At 51.3% G+C, this 21,978-nt stretch overlaps 1 protein-coding gene across 1 annotated transcript; it reads left to right on the top strand.

Moving 5' to 3' along the window:
- Positions 1-7,552: 7,552 nt before the first annotated feature.
- Positions 7,553-21,719, top strand: SDE2 (SDE2 telomere maintenance homolog). Its single transcript, XM_027046232.2, has 7 exons — positions 7,553-7,687; positions 13,321-13,438; positions 15,106-15,217; positions 15,461-15,630; positions 16,316-16,430; positions 18,195-18,687; positions 21,387-21,719. The coding sequence occupies exons 1-7, from the start codon at positions 7,568-7,570 to the stop codon at positions 21,606-21,608; spliced, it is 1,350 nt and encodes a 449-aa protein (XP_026902033.1). The 5' UTR covers positions 7,553-7,567; the 3' UTR covers positions 21,609-21,719.
- Positions 21,720-21,978: the final 259 nt, after the last annotated feature.

Below are 21,978 nucleotides of genomic sequence, written 5' to 3' on the forward strand. Positions count from 1 at the left end.
AGTCCGTGGCAGCAGCTGGCCTTTTCCTGGGGTTTTTCTCTTTGCACAGGTCTGTGACGCAAACACACAAGCGTCTTCCAGATTCGTGCAGATAACAGCAGAATATCACGAACACGAACTCACAGCGCGGCCTGTGGCGGGGGGAGGGGGGGCAGACAGACCCGTGGAAAGGCGGCGAAAAGGCATCTGGCAAGAAGGTCCTTGATGATAAAGACACGACCGAAGGGAGCCCCGGACACGCCCCGCTCAGTACTTGGCAGTGACCTTGGGGGTTTCTGGTGGGAAGAAGTCGCCAGGCTGGAGGTTGGCCAAACGTCTCCTTTCTCGCTCCGTGACCTACTCTCTTCCAGGCGGTGATTTCTCTGGGCGGCCGCCTGTCCATTCTGCTTCCTCGGCGCCCCAAACCTGTTCTCTGACCCCCGCCAGTGCCCCATTCCCTGAGAACAGCAGACTCACTGTAGGTCTCCATGCTGCAGAATCAGAGCTGGAGCTGAAATCCTGGCTCTGACCGCCCCCCCCCCCCCTTGCTGTGTGACTTGGGTGAAGCCACTCAACCTCTCTGAGCCTGTTTCCATACTAGTCAAAGAGGAGTCCAGGGTCCAGGAGTCTCCAGGGTCATTGCTCTAAAGTACACGTCTGATCGTGTCTCTTCTCTGTTTGAAACCTGCTCTGCCCACGGGGACAGAAGGCACAGGCAGGGAAAAGACTCGGGGGTATTGTAATCGCTGCAGGGTGACAGGTGGCAGCCTGTCACAGCATGACAGGGACACAGTGTAGACTTGTCCAGTCCCTATGTTGTACGCCTGAAACGAGTGCAACGTTGTGCGGCGGCTGTATTTCAACAGAAACGCAAACAGAAACAGAAAGAGCCTTCTGTGGTCTCTCCTTCTGTGCAGATTGAGGTCTGGATGCCTCAGCCTGGCATTAAAAAGCCCAACGACTCCCCAGCCGTTATCTTCTGCGGCTTCCACCCCTTCCCCCCCACCCCCGGCTGGGTGTGTGTGTGTGTGTGTGTGTGTGTGTGTGTGTGTTTAACGTTTATTTATTTATTTAGAGACAGAGAGTGCAAACGGGTGACAGAAAGAGAGACACAGGATCCGAAGCAGGCTCCAGGCTCCGAGCTGTCGGCACAGCGCTCCACGCGGGGCTCAAACCCACAAACCGCGAGATCATGCCCTGAGCCGAAGTTGGGCGATTAACCGACTGAGCCACCCAGGCGCCCTCTGGCTGCACACGCGTTTAACAGTAACGTCGGATGGACTTCGCGCTGTTTCCTGAACCCCGAGCTCTGCTCCTCGGGGCCTTTCTAGAAAGTAGCGCGTGTGCGCGAACGTGTGTCCCCAATCAGCTTATCCACGCACACCCCTCCCAAACCCGGCGTCTCCGCTCCGGTCTCTCCTACGTGCCTACGGGATGCCGTGCGTGTGCGCGTGTGCGTGTGCGTGTGCGTGTGCGCGCCGCCACAACCGGTGTTGGTCTGAGATGCTTTAAGATGCTTGTATTTGCTAGGGATTTGGAGCATCTGGCGCACAGACCCTCGCCTGTTTATGTCGCTGTCTCTGCGTCCAGTCCCTTGCTGCCCACCTCTCCTCTCCAGCACTTAGGAGGTGAGAAATGAATGGCGGTGGAATTGAATTGAGCGACCAACTCGCACGGCGGGCCACTAAATCTTCGGTGGGAGCTGGGACCATGCAGAAGCTCTCTCGACACCGTAAGTTCCTCTGCGCGCTGGCCTCTGCTCCCGAGCAGGAGGAGGGCAAGTAATGCCGTTGTGTTCTGTTATTACCTTGTCCCCCCAGAGGCGGAAAGAACGAGATAGCTCACCAGCACCGATGCTAAAAGCCAGAAAAAACACATATGGTAAAGTAGGTTTTGCGGGTATATGGAGAACAAAGTGTGCTTTTATGTATTACAATGAACCGAGCTCCGTAAATGCCCTGAGGAATTGCCTGGTTTCTCTCTCTCTCTCTTTTTTTTAAATATCCCATTGGTTAATATTCAACACGTAGATAAAGGACTCCCACAACTCAATACCAAAAATGCAAATGATCCAATTAAAAACGGCAGAGGACCGGAACAGACACTTTTTCCAAAGAACATTTTCCAAAATACATGACAAGGGGTTCAGCCTCATTAGTCATCAGGGAAATGCAAATCCAAACCACAGTGAGGTATCACTTCACGCCTGTCGGAATGGCCTGGGTGGCTCAGTTGGTTAAGCGTCTGACCTCGGCTCAGGTCATGATCTCCCGGTTCGTGGTTCAGGTTCGTGGGTTCAAGCCCCACTTACGGCTCGGAGCCTGGAGCCTGCTCGGGATTCTGTGTCTCCCTCTCTCTGCCCCTTCCCTGCTCTCGCTCTGTCTCTTTCTCTTTCAAAAATAAGTAAACGTTAAAAAATTAAAAAAATTTTTTTTTCTTTTTTTAATGTTTATTTTTGAGAGAGAGAGAGAGACAGCTTGAGCAGGGGAGAGGCAGAGAGAGAGAGGGAGACACAGAATCCCAAGCAGGCTCCAGGCTCCGAGCCGTCAGCACAGAGCCCGATGCGGGGCTCGAACCCACAAGCCGCGAGATCGTGACCTGAGCCAAAGTCAGATGCTCAACCGAGCTCCCCAGGCGCCCCAAGATTTTACTTTCAAGTAATCTCTACACCCAACGTGGGGCTCGAACTCACAATCCTGAGATCAAGAGTCAACACGCTCCACCCACTGAGCCAGCCAGGGGCCCCCTCCTTTAATTTAATATTAATATCAGCTGGAGGCTGTGTATGAATTTCTTGCATCTTCAAATTGCAGCAGCTAATGTGTGTTGTTTCGAACCTTCTGCCAGCGTCCAGAGGCTTTCCACGGTGATTACAGGATATCATGCATTCTGTTTCCTTTATGACTCCTTCCGAGAGCCCAGATACATGCATTGCAGATTTTTAGTAAATATTCAAAGGAGAGCCCTCTACGAATTTACAGAAAATCGGAGAATCCCTTTATCTTCTCATCCAGAGGGGCACAAGGCTCTGGGTAATTAAAAGAGAAATTATGTGTTGAAATCACTGTCATCTTATAGTAACTGGAGAAAATTGGTTATTTGTACACAAAACAGTTTGTCTGACCCTCTATTTGAACTGCCTTAAAGTACAATAGGTGTTTAGGAGAGGGGACCAGAGCGGCTACGACTCTTGGTATCCAGTGCTTTGGGGACACATGCCGCCATATTGGACAGCTGAGTTTTCTTCGTTAGCGTTTAACCCATGTGTTCATGAATGTTCAAAATTCTACCCTGTTTGGTGGGCTTCTAAAATGTGTATCAGAGGGTGCCCGGGGGCTCAGTTGGTTAAGCGTCCAAAGCATGGGTTAGGCTCAGGTCATGGTCTCTTGGTCTGTGAGATCGAGCCCCGCGTCGGCCTCTGTGCTGACAGCTCAGAGCATGGAGCCTGCTTTGGATTCCGTCTGTCTCTCTCTGCAAAATAAATAAACATTAAACAAAAATTTTAAAGATAGTAAAAAAAAAAAAGGAAGAGTCCATCGATGAGGCAGACTTCACTGTCTTATTTTAAGAAATTGCCACAGCCCCCCAATCTTCAGCACCAACCACCCTGACCAACTAGCAGCCCCCAATATGCAGACCCTTCCAGACACAAGGATTATGACTCACTGAAAGCTCAGATGGTGGTTGGGGTGTTTTAGCAATGAGATATTTTTTCATTAAGGTGTGTGCATTGTTTTAGATGTAATGCTAATGCACACTTAATAGACTATAATATAGTGTAAACCTAACCTTTATATTCACTGGGAAACCAAGAAATTCCTTTGACTTGCTTTATTGCGATATTGGCTTTCTTGTGGCGGTCTGGAACTGAGCCCACAATGTCTCTGAGGTATGCCTGTACCCCCCCTCCCTCCCTCCCTCTCTCTCTCTCTCGCTCTCTCTCTCTCTATCCACCCTATTGGCTCTGTTTCTCTAGAAAACCCTAATACAGTCAACACATTCTAACGTCAGATCATTAAAAAATATTCCTACAGACCTATGAGTTTTCCAGGAGAAAAATCCCCTTTTCAATGGCTTGGCCATGCAGAATTCATAAAGAACTATGGGTCTTTATTGCCAAGAGAGAAATTGAATTTCAATGTTGAAAGAATTCCAGTGCTCAGATACTCCATTTATGGAAGATGTGTGCTACGCCAGTTTGCTTTATAATTCTAATACAGTGACCGAAATTAAATTTTTTTTTTAATCGTAACAGCATTATTTGATGGCGACTTACGAATGAGGATAACCAAGAGGCCTTTGGAAGCGAGTGTTGTGATAAATCAAACAAGGTAATATCCAGGGCGATCGGGAGTGACTGAATTTATTGATGAAAGTCCACCCCGAAGGAAGATCCTTCCTTCTTGCGGACACTGCAGAGAGGTGGGCTTCTGTACCCAGCACTGGCTGTGGGTCCAGATTTTTCTCCCGGCCGGGCACCGCCACCCTACTCCTCCGGAACCTCTGTCCTCTCCGGCTCCTGCCCAGCACCAGTGCTAAATGCACACCTTTTCTACCCTCAACTCCACCTCGCCCTTGACGTGTCCTGTTTCCTTCTGTCCAATAAAGGCGGCAGGGTGGGGCTGTGCCTTCTCTGGCTGCCACACGTCTTGGGTCCCTGTGTCAGGCTCCGCCTCCCACGCCATCCACCCCCCAGTGTGGACTCCACAGCTCCTACCCAGAAGCTGTTTTTCCATCCTAGGAGCTGACCTCATTGTTCCTGGGGCTGGAACCATCTAGAAGGCAACACTTGCCAGTTTAGGAGTTTATGCACTTTTGTGTTCGTGGCACAGGAGGAACCAAGCCGTACCATTGTCTTTTGTCATAACGATGGCATTAACAACTTCCTTTTCTTGCCCCTGAGCATGAACATGGCTGAAAACACATAAGTGTGCCCTGAATGTCACACAGGGACGTAGTCTGCAAATTCGCTAGTTTCGGAGCCCTGCTGTCATTGGTAAAAATTGCCAGAATGTCCAGACTCGCTTCCTGTTCTTGCGGCCCAGCGTGACATTTTGGCTCAGTTGAGCCCGTCATGGGTTGCCACACAAACATTGTCGGGAGCTGTCATTTCCTGGCAGGGGACAATTATCCCACATCGCCCCGGGACGCTCTCACAGTGTCCTCCCGGCCCCAGCCAGTCCTCAAAGAGCAAAGGTGGAGCCAGAGTCAACCTTCTGGAGAACGCGGGCAGGAACAAAGTGTGGCTTATTGGAAAGAACACCGAATATGTCCCCGGAGCAGGGCTACACTATTTTGCTAATAGAGGAACTGACCTCCACCCACTCACCACCTACTGGTCCCAACCCTACATGCATCTTCCTGTGCCTCCCCTGACACCATGAGGTGGGGAAGGTGACAGCAATTCTATGTTTCCGTAATCGCTGACCAGCCTGGCCACACAACAGTGCCCATTAGACACCACTGTATACTCTCAGCTGCCCAGCTAATCAGCTACCTGCCTAGAATTTTTTCTACTCCTATGACCTTGGCCAGAGCTCTAGCTTTAGGTAACTCAGTTTCCTCGTTATTGTTATTCATTTGTTTATTTTAGAGACCTAGACCATTGTGTGGGGGAGGGGCGGAGGGAGAGAGAAGGTTCCAGGCTTAGTGTGACTGCAGGCTCCATCCACCAAAGTCTGGGATCATGACCTGAGCCGAAATCAAGAGTCAGACACTGAGCCCCCCAGGTGCCCCTCGAGTTGTTTTTTTTTAATAATAGGAATTTAAGTGTAAGAATGAGATAAAGAGTGAACAGTTTCATTCAGACTTGGTTTTAGAAGGATGAGATTTAATGCCAGTAAATAAATGATGTGGACTTTCCTTACTAAAAAGGACTAATTGATCTTTACATATTTGAATCATTGCCCTGAAACAAAAATGTTATATAAAGCGAGGCTGGTCTTTTGTCTGCTTGCTTGTGGAGAGGAGGACCTTTGAGATAGCCATTTTTTTTTTTTTTTTTTTTTTTTAATCCCAAGGAAGAAGAAGAAATGAATGAACAAAGAGGCTTGGGGCTTGGCTTGGCTCCCTCGAGGTTGCATGTTCAGGGGGCACTGAGGGTGGACAGTGGGGAGGCTCAAGTTTTCCAAAGTTTGGACTGTGTTGTTTTTTAATGTTTATTTATTTTTGAGAGAGAGAGCGTGCAAGCAGGGGAGGGGCAGAGAGAGGGAGACTGAATCCAAAGCGAGCTCGGCGCCGAGCTCGAACTCACAAATGGCAAGCTCATGACCTGAGCTGGTCTGCCGCTCAACCACCTTAGCCACCCAGGTGCCCCCCCCCTTTTTTTTTTAATTTCTTTTTTAATGTCTGTTTATTTTGAGAGAGAATCCCAAGCAGGCTCCATGCTGTCAGTGCAGAGCCCCACGTGGGCCTCGATCCCACGAAGCAGGAGACCATGACCTGAGTAGAAACGCAGAGTCAGAGGCTTAACTGACTGAGCCGCTCAAGCGCCCCCCCGCCCCCGACTGTGTTTTCATACTTGGTGGGGCCACCAGAGCCACTCTCGGAAGCACTGCTCTCGAGGTACGACATCCTCACCATTTGGTGTAACTCTTCTGTCCCTGGGCCCTTTCTTTGCGTCCATTTCCCTCTGGTGTCAGGGAAATAAACACACCAGTTAGAGCCTGTAACTTCAGGGGCCTTGACCTTCCGAGTTCGCTCCTACAGCCATCCTTCAGTGACTTCCGAGTCTCTGCGAGGTGTCCTCTGCCCAGTGTCTTCAACCGCATAGGGTGGCCACCTCGGGTCAGCCCTGTGGAGTCCCCGCGCCGGGCGGTCAGTCTGCCTCGCCCTCTGCACCTCGGGGGACTTGGCTGTGCGGGCGGCCAGCCGCGGTCCCCATCGCCCCCGGGTCCCCGCACCGCGGGCCGCTGGGCTCTCCACCCCGCCCCACCCCAGCCCTCGCGCGGCCCGCTCCACGGGGAGAGGGGAGGCGGTGTCCAAACGGCGCCGACAGCAGGAAGCAAGAAGGCCCTGCGCGCGGCCGGCAGCGGCTGCCTAGGAGGTGGGCGCTGGGCCACCGGGGAGCCCCCGCGGGCCGCTCCCTGGCCCTTGGGCGGGGCGGCTCCGAGGCCGGAGGAGGCCGCCCCAACCGCTTCCGGGACTGCAGGGCCGCGCCTCCCGCCCCGGGGGAGCGCGCCTCCTCCGGCCCCGGCTCGCCGAGACCCAAAAATAACCGCGCGGCGTCACCGAAGGGGCCGAGGCCCGCGGGCGGCGCCCCGCACCCGCCTTATCGCGCGCGGCCAGAGCGCTGGAAACCCGGCCCCGCGCGGCCTTTTATACGGGGTCCCCCGAGCCCCGCCCCAGCAGCGTCTCCTAGCAACGCCTCGCCCGCGCGCTGCGGCGCCTTATCGGCCTCCTCCAGGCCCTTCCCGTTCCCCTTCCCCGCCGGCGCGGCGCGGTGCGGCGCGGGGGCCCGGCCCACGTGACTGGCCCCAGGGGAGGGGCGGGGCGAGCGGCCGCTGTGGGGGCGGGGCGCTGAAGGCCCCGTGACGCCATCGAGGCGCGCCGGCGAGTCGTGGCTTCTTCCCGGCAGTCGCTCGCTGAGATGGCGGAGGCTGCGGCGCTGGTGTGGGTTCGCGGCCCCGGCCTCGGGTGCCAGGCGGTGCGCTGTGCCTCGGCCTCGTGCTCCGTACGCGATGTGATCCGCCGACACTGCCAGGATCAGGTGGGGTTCGCGCTCCCCGGGAGGAGGGAGACAGCGGCGGGCGGAGCGGGGCGGGGAGGGCAGGGCTGGGTGACCAGGGTCTGGCGGGGGCGCGTCTCTTCCCTGGGGTTGTGTTTCTGGGGCTGAAGGCCCCCCAGTGTGAAGGTGCTTCGAGCTGCTGCTGAGGCCTTGTTTTGCTTTTGTGTTGGGGTGGTGGTGGTTCTGTCTCCCTCCAGAGCGGGGAGCAGCCCCTCCGCTCTCAGGCGCTCAGTCCAGCCCTCGGTCTGGACTCTCAGCGCCCCGGGGCATTGTTCCTCCGTGCGTTCAGGAGGCCGTGGGACCCGCTGGCTTCTGAGGTTCATTTCCTTACATTTCCCATGCATGCACCCTATGCGTTTTGTCCCCTGATCACCCAGCCCGGTTAGCTCCAACCCGGGACAGAGTTCCCTGTCCAAACCCGGGCCACAGGATGGTGGCGGAGGGAGACGGGAAGTGGGTTGTTAAGGTCGCTGGTCGAGGCCCAGCCCTCCCACTCGTGTCCTGGTGAGGGCGTGGGTTCGTGCGGTCTGTCGTTTACATCTCTTCATTTGGCGGTCACATTTGTCCGTGCATATTTTTGAACACCTGTCACGGACTTGTGAAGTTCTGTGTGCGGTTTACTTAATAGTCAAGCAAGCAGCTTTTACCAGCCGTAAACTGGTAAACCTTGAACCTGTTTGGTTCTTCAGTGGTCTCCCTGAATCTAATTTTAATTTTGGAAATTGATGGAGTCGTCTGTTTTTCTTTATAACTTCACGAAGTCCCTCTTTTCCTAGGCTGTTTCTTCTGCTTTGTTACTTACGGGCTTAACACATGTTAACACTGCAGTCTAAACCGAATTTGTATTTGGACCGGTTCCATGAGGAAGCAACACGTCTTTCCAAATAATGTGGTTTTTCAGCTTCCCCATTTGTTTTTCTACACTGCAGTCCAGTGTGAAAGCTGTCAGAGGTGTGTTTGGCCATCCAGGTGGGGAACTGTTTTACAAAATAGGTTTTAGTATCTCTGAAAATCTTATTTCATGAATAAGTGAAATATTAGTTTAATGATTTTAATATCTCTGAAAATCGTATTTCATGAATGTAGTACGAAATACATGGGATTTTAATATCTCTGAAAATATTTCTTATCTCATGGCAGTTGATCCAAAATGACCAGAAAGAATAGGATCTTAATCATGAGAAGTATTGGAAAAAATAATTCTAAGTAAGAGGGGAGAAATATAAATGAAGGATTCAGTCGGGTGCTCAAGAAATCTAACCGTGGCATGTGTGAACAGAAACAAGAAACTTATAAAAGGGCATTTGATGAGATACTGGAACGAATAAAAATAGCTCAAGTTCACGTCTGTGCTTTTTATTTTTATTTACTTATTAAAAAAATTTTTTTTAAACCTTTATTTATCTTTGAGAGACGGAGTGAGACAGAGCATGAGCAGGGGAGGGGCAGAGACACAGGGAGACACAGAATAGGAAGCAGCTCCAGGCTCCCAGCTGACAGCACACAGCCTGATGCGGGGGCTCAAACTCAGGAACTGCGAGATCGTGACCTGAGCCCCCCAGGTGCCCCACATCTGTGCTTTTTAAAGCCAAATTATTGGGACGCAGGATGAAGTCAGTGTTAGTTCCCACCGAGAGAGTAAAAATCTGTTGGCTGGTCTGCAGCCTAGGATAGCACAGATGAAGCCGGCTGCAGAATTAATAGGAAATTTATTTCTCCCGGGGACCTGGTGCGGTTGTGAAATGTCATCGTGACTCCCTCGGCAGTCTCCTGCTTTCTGATTCACCGAGAAGCCTCGATCTAGAAAATTACAGACTACGAGACACTTTCCTGTTTGAAACGTTATCAGTAAGAATGAAGCATCCCACTCTTGCCTGGAGAATCTAAGTCCCTTTGATCCAGAGAAGCACTCTCTCTGGATTTCCAGCCCGGGCGCAGAACTTCAGATTCGGAGTTCTGAACACGACATTCCACGTTTATGTTAACTTTGTGGTTTCCAAGGAGACAGGAGCCTGGATCTAATCTACTTCGTAGTCTGGACCTGATGTTGCCCCTTTTAGACACAGCTCAGCTCATTTTGAGTCTCTCAAAACACTTTCATTTAAATTTCACCCAAATTCCACCCTTGCCCCAAATCCTGCAACAATTATTTTTTGGTGGTGGTGGTGAGACACCCCTGCGAGTGCAATCCCCCACCCCCAGTGAGTCAGTAAACTTGGCTTTGTTGAACTACTGGTCTGTCTCTGGTAGCCTCAGGCTTTGTGTTCGAAAAACTTGATAATGTGCAAAGGTTAAAGGCGCTTGAATTGATTCTAAATTTCCTTTACTCTTTGTTTCTACTGGTGATTGTTGACAAGAATGTGACAAGTAGAAAATGCAATTTTGTTGATCAGTTGTCTTAACAAGCAGTTCTTGTTTGGAAATGGAGTGTGGTGTATATAATTTTTCTGCTTTCGCATGAATGTCTTTTAAAGTTATTTAGAATTTTGGGGGCACCTGGGTGGCCCAGTCGGCTAAGCATCCAACTTCGGCTCAGGTCATGATCTCACGGTTTGTGGGTTCAGACCCCACGTAGTCTCTGTGCTGATAGCTCGGAGCCTGGAGCCTGTTTTGGATTCTGTGTCTCCCTCTCTCTCTCTGCCCGTGCCCCGCTTGTGTTCTCTCTCTCTCGAAAATAAATGAGTAAACATTAAAAATTAAAAAAAAAATTGTAATTACCCTCGCTTTGCCCAGTGTCCTGTCCCGTCTTCCCTACTGAATGGCTTACTTAGAGTTAGTTCTCCCCTGCATTTCCCAGTGTTTTCCCTTTTTCCTGGATCAGTCCTCCCAGTGCGCATACTTGAGCCCACATCCCTTCCAGCTGTCCCCTCATCTTCCCTGGTTTTCTTTATAGAAAATACCCTTGAACGTAAACCTCTCTCCTTCGGTACGTCCTCCAGTTGGGCTTCCGTGCCCATCACTCCAGCAGACCAACTCGCGCCTCGCGGGTCAGGGTCTTATGTGTTGCCGTATCTGGTGATCAGTTTCCAGTCTTCCTCTCTCGTGGCCTCTCAGCATCCGTGGGCACAGGCGACCGTTCCCTCCTTGGCATGCTTTGCTTACCGGTCCAGACGTCACCCTCATTCTCTTCCACCTCACCAGCCTCCCTTCCAGTGTCTCTTGCCGCTTCCTCCTTATCTCCCTGGTCTCTAAACCTTAGAGTGGCCGGGCCAAGTTTTCTGATCCTTGTTCTGACGCTTCCTCCTCCCCCACGTGGGCAACTTCGTCCATTCTCAGGGCGGTAAGTACCATCGGTGTGTTGATGTCTCCCAGATGTGAGGCTCCAGCCCAGCCCTCTGCCCCAGACTCCAGACTTGTGTCCCCACCAGGTTACCCCACATCTCGCATGGCTATTAGGCCTCTCAAAGAAGCACACCCAGCATGAGACCAGTACTCTCCCCAAATACGTGCCGTCTCACTCTTCCCCTTAGACCAGATTTTTGGGCTCCTCTGTATTCCTCTGTTGATCTCACTGCCCTCACTCAGGGCACTAGGGCCCCTCACGGTCCTCATCACCTTCCGTCTACCACCCCTGGTGCAGATGGCCCTCGCGTCTCACCTGGATTGTCATGATATGACGTCTCTGCTTCTGTAGTCTCATTTCCAGTTCACCAGCTTGAGTGATCCTTTTTTTTTTTTAATTTTTTTATTTTTTATTTTTTTTTAATTTTTTTTCAACGTTTTTTATTTATTTTTGGGACAGAGAGAGACAGAGCATGAACGGGGGAGGGGCAGAGAGAGAGGGAGACACAGAATCGGAAACAGGCTCCAGGCTCCGAGCCATCAGCCCAGAGCCTGATGCGGGGCTCGAACTCACGGACCGCGAGATCGTGACCTGGCTGAAGTCGGACGCTTAACCGACTGCGCCACCCAGGCGCCCCGATCCTTTTTTTTTTTTTAATTGTTTTAATGTGTTATTTATTTTTGAGACAGAGAGAGACAGAGCGTGAGCAGGGGAGGGGCAGAGAGAGAGCGAGGGAGACACAGAATCCGAAGCAGGCTCCAGGCTCCGAGCTGTCAGCCCAGAGCCCAACACGGGACTCGAACCCATGAATCTCAAGATCATGACCTGAGCCGAAGTCGGATGCTTAACTGACTGAGCCACCCAGGCGCCCCATAGAGTGATCCTTAAAGACTATCACTCAGCTCTCAACTTGTTCAAAACCCTGCAGTGGCTCCATTCAGAGTAAAACCAAAGTCCTTACGGTGGCTTCTAAGGCCTTCTCCTTCCCCTTTTGTACATTTCTTCCAGACACATCGGTGGGGTTGCTGTTCCATGCGTATCTAGGCTTATCCCTCCTGCCCGCCTTTGCATTTGGGCTCTCTGGAGTGCTGTCCCCCACGTGGCCTGTTCTCTCCCTTTGCTTAATTCTCTGCTCAAATGTCACTTGGCCCGAGAGGCTCCTCTTGACCACCTGTATGTAAAATGTATTACCACCATGCCCGTCTGTGTATGCTGCCCCTCCACTCTGCTCATCGCCATTTGACATAGTATGTACTTCGTGTGTTCATCATCTGGGTTTCCCCACTGGAGTGTAAGCTCCGTGAGGGAAGGTCTGTGTTCACTGTATTATTCACTACAGTATCCCAGCGCTTAGAAAGTACCTGGCAAACAGTAGGGACTTAATATTTGTTGAATGAACAGGTAGTTCCTGTTGAAATAGCTGTGTGGTGTGGTTCAGAGTGAGTGTTCGTTGTGTCTATTTTAGGAAGATTCCAGTCATGCATTTAAAAAAAAATTCTTAGAGCTTGTGTGCGCAAGCTGGGAAGGGGCAGAGGGAGGGGGAGAGAGAATCCCAAGCAGGCCCCACACTCAGCGAGGAGCCCAACACGGTACTTGATCTCACGACCATGAGATCCTGACCTGAGCCGAAATGAAGAGTCCGACGCTCAATGGACAGAGTCACCCAGGTACCCCACTAGTCATGCATTTTTCCCTTTGTTGGGGTTTGGTCTCTTAGCACTTGATGTTACAGATTTAATTGTGTACTTCGGAGGGTACTCCTCTGTTGTCTCACTTTATGGCATCACAGACTTGGTTGGAAAGACTTAACAGTTTATATATTTTTTATCTACCACTTGTTCTGAGAATTTTTGAAATACACGGAGCGGGCTTAGGGCTCTGCCGGCTTCTGCTGTGAGTCGGGGACACGAGCAGAGATCACTGCCGCCAGCTGGCCCAGAATACTTACGGTCACTTCCAAACCTGTTCGGCTTGACATTCCCCGTTTACAAAAGTCAGGACAGAATGGGACTTGCAGAGTTACTGGGTCTGAGCCCCATACAGCTCCCTACCTTGGCTCTGGTTTCCTGCCAGAGAAGAAGGCGGTGGTTTTTATTTTCACCCGAAAGACAAACAGTTCTCGTACGTGTATCATGGTGAAGTGTCAGGAAAAAATTGTGCGAAATGACTTTTTTCTTTCAGTAGTTTCGACTTTCAGTTCAGCAAATGCTCGTTGACCACTCGCTCTCTGCGTGTAACTGGAGTAATGAAAAGATAACGGGCCAGGCCCCTTCCTGCAGGAAACTCGTATTGTCTCGTAAACAGCATTTAAAAACCCCAAACTTGTCTCTAGGATGTTCCAGTGGAATGCTTCTTTGTGAAGTGCGACGGATCGCTCACGGACACCAGTGACAGAGTGCGGCATGGCGCCGTCTATAGTCTGGAACCCAGGCTCCGCGGTGGCAAAGGAGGTAGGACAGGAGCGGCGGCTGCTCACCGTGGAGCCCCCACCTTGAGCCCCGCGCGTTAAATTCACCGGCTCCTTGGCCTCTGTAGTTTCCGGTTTTGTTTGCCTTCTGAAATCCTTTAGTTACTTACCTAGTTTTGAATATTTTCTCTTTTATTCCTTTTTTTTTTTTTTTTTAAAGTTTATTTGAGAGAGATCTCAAGCAGAGGAGGGGCCGGGGGGGGAGAGAGAATCCCACACAGGCTCTGCACTGTCAGCACAGAGCCTGATGCGGGGCTTGATCTCGCGAACCCTGAGGTCATCACCTAGTCAGGATCAAGGGTTGGACGCTTAATTGACCGAGCCACCCAGGCACCCGTTTCTTTTATTCTTTCTGAGGACTATATTGTCTGATTAGTTTCTACCTTCGTCAGCAGGATAGCACTCGGGCAACCTAGGTTCTAAAACTTCGGGGAAGATTTGATGAGAGATGATCATTACTCTGTCCAGTTTGCTGAAGGAGGAACGTTAACACAACTAAATTGGCTGCTTTCATCAAGATTTTGTCTGGTTATTGTAGCTCCAAGGGAGGACTGACGTCAGCTTGTGAAATAACAGTCATTTCCAGGTCGGGGTAGATTAAGAGGGAAAAGAAACTAAACGAGCAAACACTGAGAATAACAGGGGTTCTGGGTATTTCTCCTGATGTACTGGCCTGTAATCCCGAAGCTTTCTCAACACCTACCGTGCTTTGGTGTGGTTTTCAGAGAGCTGGCATCGAATTACAATCATCCTGCTGATGTTTGAAACTGTGTCCGGGAGAATGAAGCTGATCATATGAGCCAGTGACAACTTAAAATTGCTTTTCCTTTGAAACTCACTGCAAAATCTCACCATAAATTACTTCTTAATTTTTTTATTAAAATTTTTTCTAAGTGTATTTAAGACAGAGAGAGAGTTGGGGCACCTGGGTGGCTCAGTCGGTTAAGCGTTCGACTTCGACTCAGGTCATGATCTCGCCGTTTCTGGGTTCGAGCCCCGTGTCAGGGTCTGTGCTGACAGCTCAGAGCCCGGAGCCTGCTTTGGATTCTGTGTCTCCCTTTCTCTCTCTGCCCCTCCCCCCCACTCGCGTGCGTGCTCCCTCTCTCTCAAAAACAAAAAAAAATTTTTTTGAAAAATTAAAGAGACAGTGGACACGTGAATGCGAACGGGGGAGGGGGCGGGGGCAGAGAGAAGGGAGAGGGAGAACCCCAAGCAGGCTCCACGTTGTCTGCACAGAGCCCAATGTGGGCTCTGAACTCATGAACTGTGAGATCTTGACCTGAGCTGAAACCAGACGCTTGCTTAGCTGACTGAGCCACCCCATGGGCCCCTCACCATGAAGTTTTGTTTAAGTTCTTCATCCGGGAATCTTGGGATCTGTGGCACTGGGCAAAGCCCTCCGAAGAGCCCCAGTGGCGAGGATGCAGTGTTGCGGAGATCCAAAGGAAGGGCGAAGGTGTGAGGCTGAATCGAGTTTATCGGTACTTTTACCTGGGTGGGGTCCTGACATCCCTTTCTTAAAAAAAAAAAAAAAAAGAATGAAAGAGATCCTTTTTACTCTTGTGGCCGAACACTGTTTTCGCGAATTGGCCTTTACCCACCCCCTTGAACCCCCTCACCTGCTCTCTCCAAATGTGTGTATCTGCTCAGGGTTCGGATCTATGCTCCGCGCGCTTGGTGCTCAGATCGAGAAGACGACCAACCGAGAGGCTTGCCGGGACCTCAGCGGGCGGAGGCTGCGAGATGTCAACCACGAGAAGGCGTAAGACGCCCCCTGTTTTGGTTGTTTCGAAGAGAGCGGTGTTTTCTGTCGGTGGTGGTCGTGTGCGTGCCGTGTGTACGGATGCGTAGACTTGAAATGTTAGCGCTCTCATCCATCGCTCTCGACTCATCTCTCCCTGTCCGAGGGAAAGTCACAGCACGCGCGGGACAGGGCGAATTTGTCGCCTGGGAGGGGCTCTTTCTGCGTAAAGGGGCGGGCGCGTGATCGTCTCTTGCGTCCCAGGATGGCCGAGTGGGTGAAACAGCAGGCCGAGCGAGAGGCTGAAAAGGAGCAGAAGCGTCTGGAGCGGCTGCAGCGGAAGCTGGCGGAGCCCAGACCCTGCTCGGCCAACCCCGCCTACCAGCGGCAGTGCCACGAGATGGCCGAGCGCCTGGAGGACTCGGTCCTCAAAGGTGAGAAGGAGTCACGCCGTCCCCCGAGGACCGGATGGAGGCCGGGGGGTGGGGGTCTCCACTCAGTGACAACCCACGCTCCTTACACCCCAGCACAGATGGCACACTCACACGGTGTTTGTACTTGACTCCCGCGGGCCCCAGGTAAGAACCTCCTTGTGCTCGGTGGGGCTGTCCTGTGTCTTCAGGAGGAGTTGAGACCTCAGCACGTTTGTTTCTAGTTTTAGGTCAGTGTTTTTAATGGTATTTTAAGGAGAACGATGGTCCTTGGCTTCTGTGTGTGTTTTTTGTATCTGGAGCATTAATGCTGGGGCCGTTGGGGGTTCGGCTGAATAAGAAGGAATCTTTTCAGTCAGGAGGTTATGACAAAGTGATACCCAAGTAATGTGTACAAGGGGGCAGACGAGCAGGCGTGGGGAGGCCGGACACGAACCTGTCCGTGTCAGGGCTGCAGACTGGATGCCAGTGTTTTCCAACCTGCTTCCAGAGCCGGAATGCTCAGTGCTTAGCTCTATGTAAATTTGAGGTGACTCTCACAGTAATGGTAGCAAATCTTGGTCCGATAAGAGACTAAATCCAGAGCTTTGGATGACAACGCAGTTGTCTTGTAGTCCGTACTGGGTATGATTTCTTTAATTGTCCTTACTCTTGACAGCGTAACTGAGTTGTAAACACTTGTGGTTAGGTATGCAGGCTGCTTCCAGCAAGATGGTGTCGGCGGAAATTGGGGAGAGTCGGAAACGGCCCAACAAATCAAAAACGGACAGAGGAGCCAGTTCAGGGAAGAGGAAATGCTTTTGGTAAGCATATGCTTCGTTTTCATCGCGAAGAGATCTGTGCGGACTGACTTATTTCCTTCTTGTCTCTCTGGCATAAACGCTTTTAGTTTTTCATTTTTATTTATTTATTTTTTAAGTTCACTTATCTATTTTGAGGGGAGGGGAGAGGGAGGGAAAAAGAGAGGGAGAGGAGAGAGAGAGCATGCCAAGCAGCCTCTGCACTGGCAGTGCAGAGCCCGACGTGGGGCTTGAACCCGTGAACTGTGAGATCACGACCTGAGCCGAAATCAAGGGTCGGACACTTATCCGACTGAGCCACCCAGGCGCCCCTGGCATAAACACTTTTTAAAGTAGTGTTTGAAGGGAGCTCAGAAATTTCCAGAATGCTTTGGTCTTCAAGTCTGCACGGTTGTCACACTGGACACACCGCTCGTGGCTTCTGCCTCGAGTACCAGGCGTGCCGTCTAAAGGAGCAGGGTTTTTTTACAGTGAAAGATCACCCAAAAGTAAGTTTATACTTGAATTACTGTTTGGCGTTGAAAGAGTTAACTTTCAGACATTCTTGGTGGAAGCTGTACTTTCTAGATTGTTCTGTCTTCTCTGTGGTTTTTCACGGTCGTTACTGACGTGTTTGGCCGCTGCCCGACCTCTCCTGGCCACTTGTGCACTTGCTGCTGGAAAGCACAGTGGTGCCTTTTCTTGTCCGTCCCCGGGAGCTCTCCCGCCCTTCCCACTTGGTCCTCCGGTTACTAGTTCTAGAAAATCCCTTGGGCCGAGTTCTAGAAAATCCGTCCAGATGGATCTTGCTTCCTTGTTGGCTTCCGCCTTGGGGATAGAAAGGAAATCTTTGTGAAATAGGAATCAAGCGTTCTTGAGAGAAAAGGTAGCGGTGTTGGGGCAATGGCTAGCGAGACAGAGACAGTGTGAGCAGGGAAGGGGCAGAAGGAGAGGGAGACAGAGAGAGGATCCCAAGCAGGCTCTTCGATGTGGGGCTTGAACTCCCGAACCGCGAGATCATGACCTGAGCCACAATCAAGAATCGGATGCTTAACCGACTGAGCCACCCAGGCGCCCCAAGATATGATTTATATACGCCAAAGTTCACACGTTCTGATTGAATAGTTGTGTGAGTGTTGAAAAATTGTGTAACCGCTACCAAAATCAAAATACAGAATATCGCATTTCCCTAAAAATTGCCGGTGTGCCCCTTCACGGTTAGTTCCCGCGCCCCCAACCCCAAACCCCGCTGATCTGTGATGGTTTTGTCTTTCTGGGGGTGTCCCACAGCCCTGCGTGTCTGGCTTTTCTCACTTAGCTTGATGCTTTGCAGCCCGTGGCTGGGATTGTATGCGTCATTCGTTTCTCCTTAGTGCCAAGTATTATCTTTTCTATCTCTCCGTTCTCCTGTCGATAGTTTGGGAAGTTTCCAGTTTGGGGCAATTACAGACTTTTCTTTTAACTGCTTGTTATCTTATCTAGTTTCTAACAGTTGAGGTTCATAGGAGATAGGAAAAATAGCTTTAGACAAAAATCAGTTTTGCTCTAAGAGATTCACGCCTTTAAAGAGAAGTCCTTCTCGGATCTTTAGGACAGTGGGTTCCAGGCGGTTCCGGTCGTAACTGAATCTCGCCGTCCACTTATCCCCGGGAGTATCTTCTGGAACTTACCTGCCCTCCATCTCCAGCGAGCAGATACTTGGATCCGACAGGGCCCGCTCCCTGGACAGGCGGGGGCTCTGTCCACATAGAAGCTGGGGGTGGTGTCACGCCTTTGTGTCCCCTGCAGGTTGGGCACGGAAGGACTAGAGACCGCGGAGGAGTCCAGCTCAGAGACCTCGGATGGCGACGGGGAAGAAGCTCCCGGCACTTCAGGAGTGAACTTCCACACTCCCAGAAACGGCGATGGCGCTGAGGCGGCAGCCGAATCTGCCGGCAGCTGTCCGAGGGCGGGCGTGCGGGCTGCGGACTCTAGGCCCCCGGAGCCGCCGCAGGCGCCAGGGCCAGGCTCTGGGTGTGCGGTCTCCGCAGACGCCGGGCCGGGCCGGACCTCCGCCGGGGGGCGCGAGCAGGGGACCGTGGCCGTGGAAACAAAGAGCCTGGAGCAGGGAGGGGCCGGGGGCGAGGAGCCCGCAGAAGAGGGGGCGGCCGGGGCAGGACCAACCGAAGAGACACAGGCACAGGCACAGGAGGCAACTGACGCGGCTGCCGAGGTAGCACCCGGAGAGTGCGGGGGAAGCGCGCCCGTGACCAAACCGGAGGACGGCCGGTCAGGAAACTCGGTAAGTGACTGGGGCCCCGTCTCCGGCCACATCAGCCTTATGGCCTCAGTAAGTCCTTGAAATGAAAACGTGCTTCCCCCCTGGGCTGCTTGGGGGAAGGTCCGTTAAATGACCAGCGGTGCGATGAGTGAAGCTTGCCTAACCCCTCCGAAAATCCTAGATTGGTTTCTTTTCAAGTCTGGGGTGTGTATCATTTTGCCACGGGGCGGTGTCCCTGGTTCCCTAGTTTATCGGTTCTAAGCTGCGCATTTACCATTTTAGTAATCTGTGAATTTGGACACACGTCACATATCATAGTTTAGTTGGTATCGGTTATCCTTTTTTTTTTTTTTTTATGTTTATTTTTGAGAGAGTGCAGGCGCCCACGCGCGAGTGGGGCAGGGGCTGGGAGGGGGACACAGAGGGTCCGAAGTGGGTTGCACACTGACAGCAGCGAGCCCGACGCGGGGCTCGAACTCACGAGCCGCGAAATCACGACCGGAGCCAACTGCTGACGCCCAACGGACGCAGCCCCCCAGGCGCCCCTGTTTATTGTTTGTCGATAACATAGACGATAACGAGGCATGATGCGGCAGATGGCATTTTAGAGGGGCTGAAACGTGCTCATTTTCTAGCACCGAATCCCCGGTTGCTTTGTTTCTTTCTCGCGTGCGAGACTGTTGGGACAGTTGGCGTCAGCGGGATGTGACGCTCTCTCTGCAGGGAGAGGGGCAGCTGCCTTCTAATTTGTCTTCGCATCTTAAGCTCTGCATCCCGCCATCAAAGGATGGTTTTCGCTGCGCACAGTGTCCCTCCGGTTGTTCAGGACTCACGGCCTTCAGTGGACCAGCTTCCAGGAAGACTCTTCAACGTTTACCATTTGATCTAATAATGATTTGCTTTTTAGACTAGATGCACCCGGAACTACCTGCTGTCCTTTGGTAAACACGAAGCCTATCGTTACTTGTTTAACCAGCACCTTCCCTACCCTCAATTACAAAGCAGGAAGGCATCGATTGCATTCTCTAGGGAGGACAGTGGAATTGTTTATGCAAAGGGCTTTAATTTGGCTCTCACGCCATCTCTGCAGGGGTCAGCCTGTAGCTTTTGTGTTACTCTTTTTTTATGTTTACTTTTGAGACAGAGAGACGGAGTGTGAGCGGGGAAGGGGCAGAGAAAGAGAGGGAGACACAGAATCCCAAGCAGGCTCCAGGCTCCGACAGCTCAGAGCCCAACACGGGGCTTGAACTCATGAACTTTGAGATGATGACCTGAGCCGAAGTCGGCTGCTCACCTGACTGAGCCACCCGGGCGCCCCTATAGTATTCTTATACATTAGAAGCTTTTTCCTGTCTGAAGTCATAGAAACGTGAGTAAAGGGATATTTTAGGCATAGGATAAGGAGTAAGACCCAGTTGACTTCTTTGAGCCTTCAGTCATGGAAACTGTTCTTGGTGGGGAGGTACCGATGTGTTTCTTACCACCATGTGCAGCCGTAGGTGGTGATTTAGGATTTGGCCGGAAATAATGAAACCAAGATTTACTCCTGAAATCTACCCAAAATGGTTCTTTCTAAAAAATAAAGTTCAACAAGAAGGATTAAGATTCTGTCCCTAGAACTCTTTAGCGATTGAAAAATAACTTACTGTGACGGAAAATTAGTCTTCTTGAATATATATTTTTTATAATTTTTTTTAATGTTGATTTGTTTTTGAGAGAGAGACACACAGTGTGAGCAGGGGAGGGGCTGAGAGAGAGGGAGACACAGAATCGGAAGCAGGCTCCAGGCTCCGAGCTGTCAGCACACAGCCCGACGCGGGGCTCGAACCCACGGACTGCGAGATCATGACCTGAGCCGAAGTCGGACGCTTCACCGACTGAGCCACCCAGGCGCCCCATTGAATATATTTTTTAAAAACTCCCGTATGTGAACATTTTTGTCCTTTGCAGAGCGTCCCTGGCTAGAAGTATTTCCTTGCGTCTGAGAGTCTGGAAAGGCTGCCGGACGGCTCGAACGATTACAAGGCTGTTGAACCATGTTTGGATTTGTTGAGTTATAAACGTGGGAACTCAAACAGTCTTAATCATTAAGTTACAGAGCGTCAGGGTGATGGAATCAGAAGATGTGCAGGCCTGGAGTCTCATGAATGTTAAACTTTACGAGGGTGCCACTCTTGGTTGTAACAGTGTGGGGCTGGGCTGGATGTGTCTTGCTGTTTGACCTACTGTAAAATCCAAAAAAGAAGAAAAGTCATATTAAGAATCTGGGGGGCGTGGTGCCTGGGTGGCTCAGTCGGTGAAACGTCCGACTCTTGGTTTCGGCTCTGGTCATTATCTTGCAGTTTGAGAGTTCGAGCCCCGATTTGGGCCGACAGCATGGAGCCTGCTTGGGATTCTCTCTCTCTCCCTCTCTCTCTGCCCCTTCCCCTCCAGCTCTGTCTCTCTTGAAATGAATACACTTAAAAAAGGAATCTGGGCATCTTGTAACTTCTGTGACTGTTCTGAATGCTTGTTTCTAAATGTACAGATGAGAAATTCATGGTCGTCAGTGTTCGTAATGAGAATCTGTGTGGAATGACACGTAGACGATTATTAAAATTCAGTAGCGAGATACGGCTAATTAAATGAGAATTCCTTGATCAGCAGAGCACCGTGGACAGTTAAGGAGAGTCCTCAGGGGGAGGAGCTGGTTTTAAATACTTTCTTTTCTTTCCTCTCAGGATACTGGTCTGGCAACTCTAGATTTGCTGGCATTCACCTCCGCGGCGGAAATGGAGGCGCTGGGCTTGGACAGGCTCAAGAGTGAACTGACGGCCCGGGGGCTGAAATGTGGGGGCACCCTGCGGGAGCGGGCCGCCAGGCTCTTTTCTGTCCGCGGCCTGGCCAGGGAACAGATGGACCCCGCTCTGTTCGCCAGGCCGCCAAGGGGGAAGAAGAAATGAATGGCCGTGGCCGATTTCCTCCTCCTGTATCGTCTGGCGTTTCTAACCTGCATAGGGGTGGCTCTTGGCCATTCTTCCTGTTGATATTAAAGCTGACTTTTTAATAACCCAGTTCCAACTCTCCTTTTGTTCGCTCTTTATAGAATTAATGTGTGAGACCGTCTGGGCTGGAAGTTTTCTTTGCGGGATGGGTTTTTATAACAGATTTCGTTTTCTTTAATACCTATAGGGCTGGTCGGCCTTTTGGTTTCCTCTTGTGTCGTTTAGGCAAGTCATACTGTTGACCCTTGAACATCACAGGTTTGGGAAGCACGGGTCCACAGGTATGTGGGTTTTTTTCAATAAGTACAGCACAGCACTGTAAACGTAT

The sequence above is a fragment of the Acinonyx jubatus genome, chromosome E4 (genome assembly GCF_027475565.1).
Source record: "Acinonyx jubatus isolate Ajub_Pintada_27869175 chromosome E4, VMU_Ajub_asm_v1.0, whole genome shotgun sequence".
Lineage (NCBI taxonomy): Eukaryota > Metazoa > Chordata > Mammalia > Carnivora > Felidae > Acinonyx > Acinonyx jubatus.

What these genes read in the sequence shown, in the direction of transcription:
- SDE2 (XM_027046232.2), top strand. Translation starts at nt 7,568, where the DNA reads ATGGCGGAGGCTGCGGCGCTGGTGTGGGTTCGCGGCCCCGGCCTCGGG. An exon ending in GCTCCGCGGTGGCAAAGGAG is followed by an intron (nt 13,439 to 15,105) that starts GTAGGACAGGAG and finishes GTATCTGCTCAG; the next exon opens with GGTTCGGATCTATGCTCCGC. An exon ending in GGGAAGAGGAAATGCTTTTG is followed by an intron (nt 16,431 to 18,194) that starts GTAAGCATATGC and finishes TGTCCCCTGCAG; the next exon opens with GTTGGGCACGGAAGGACTAG.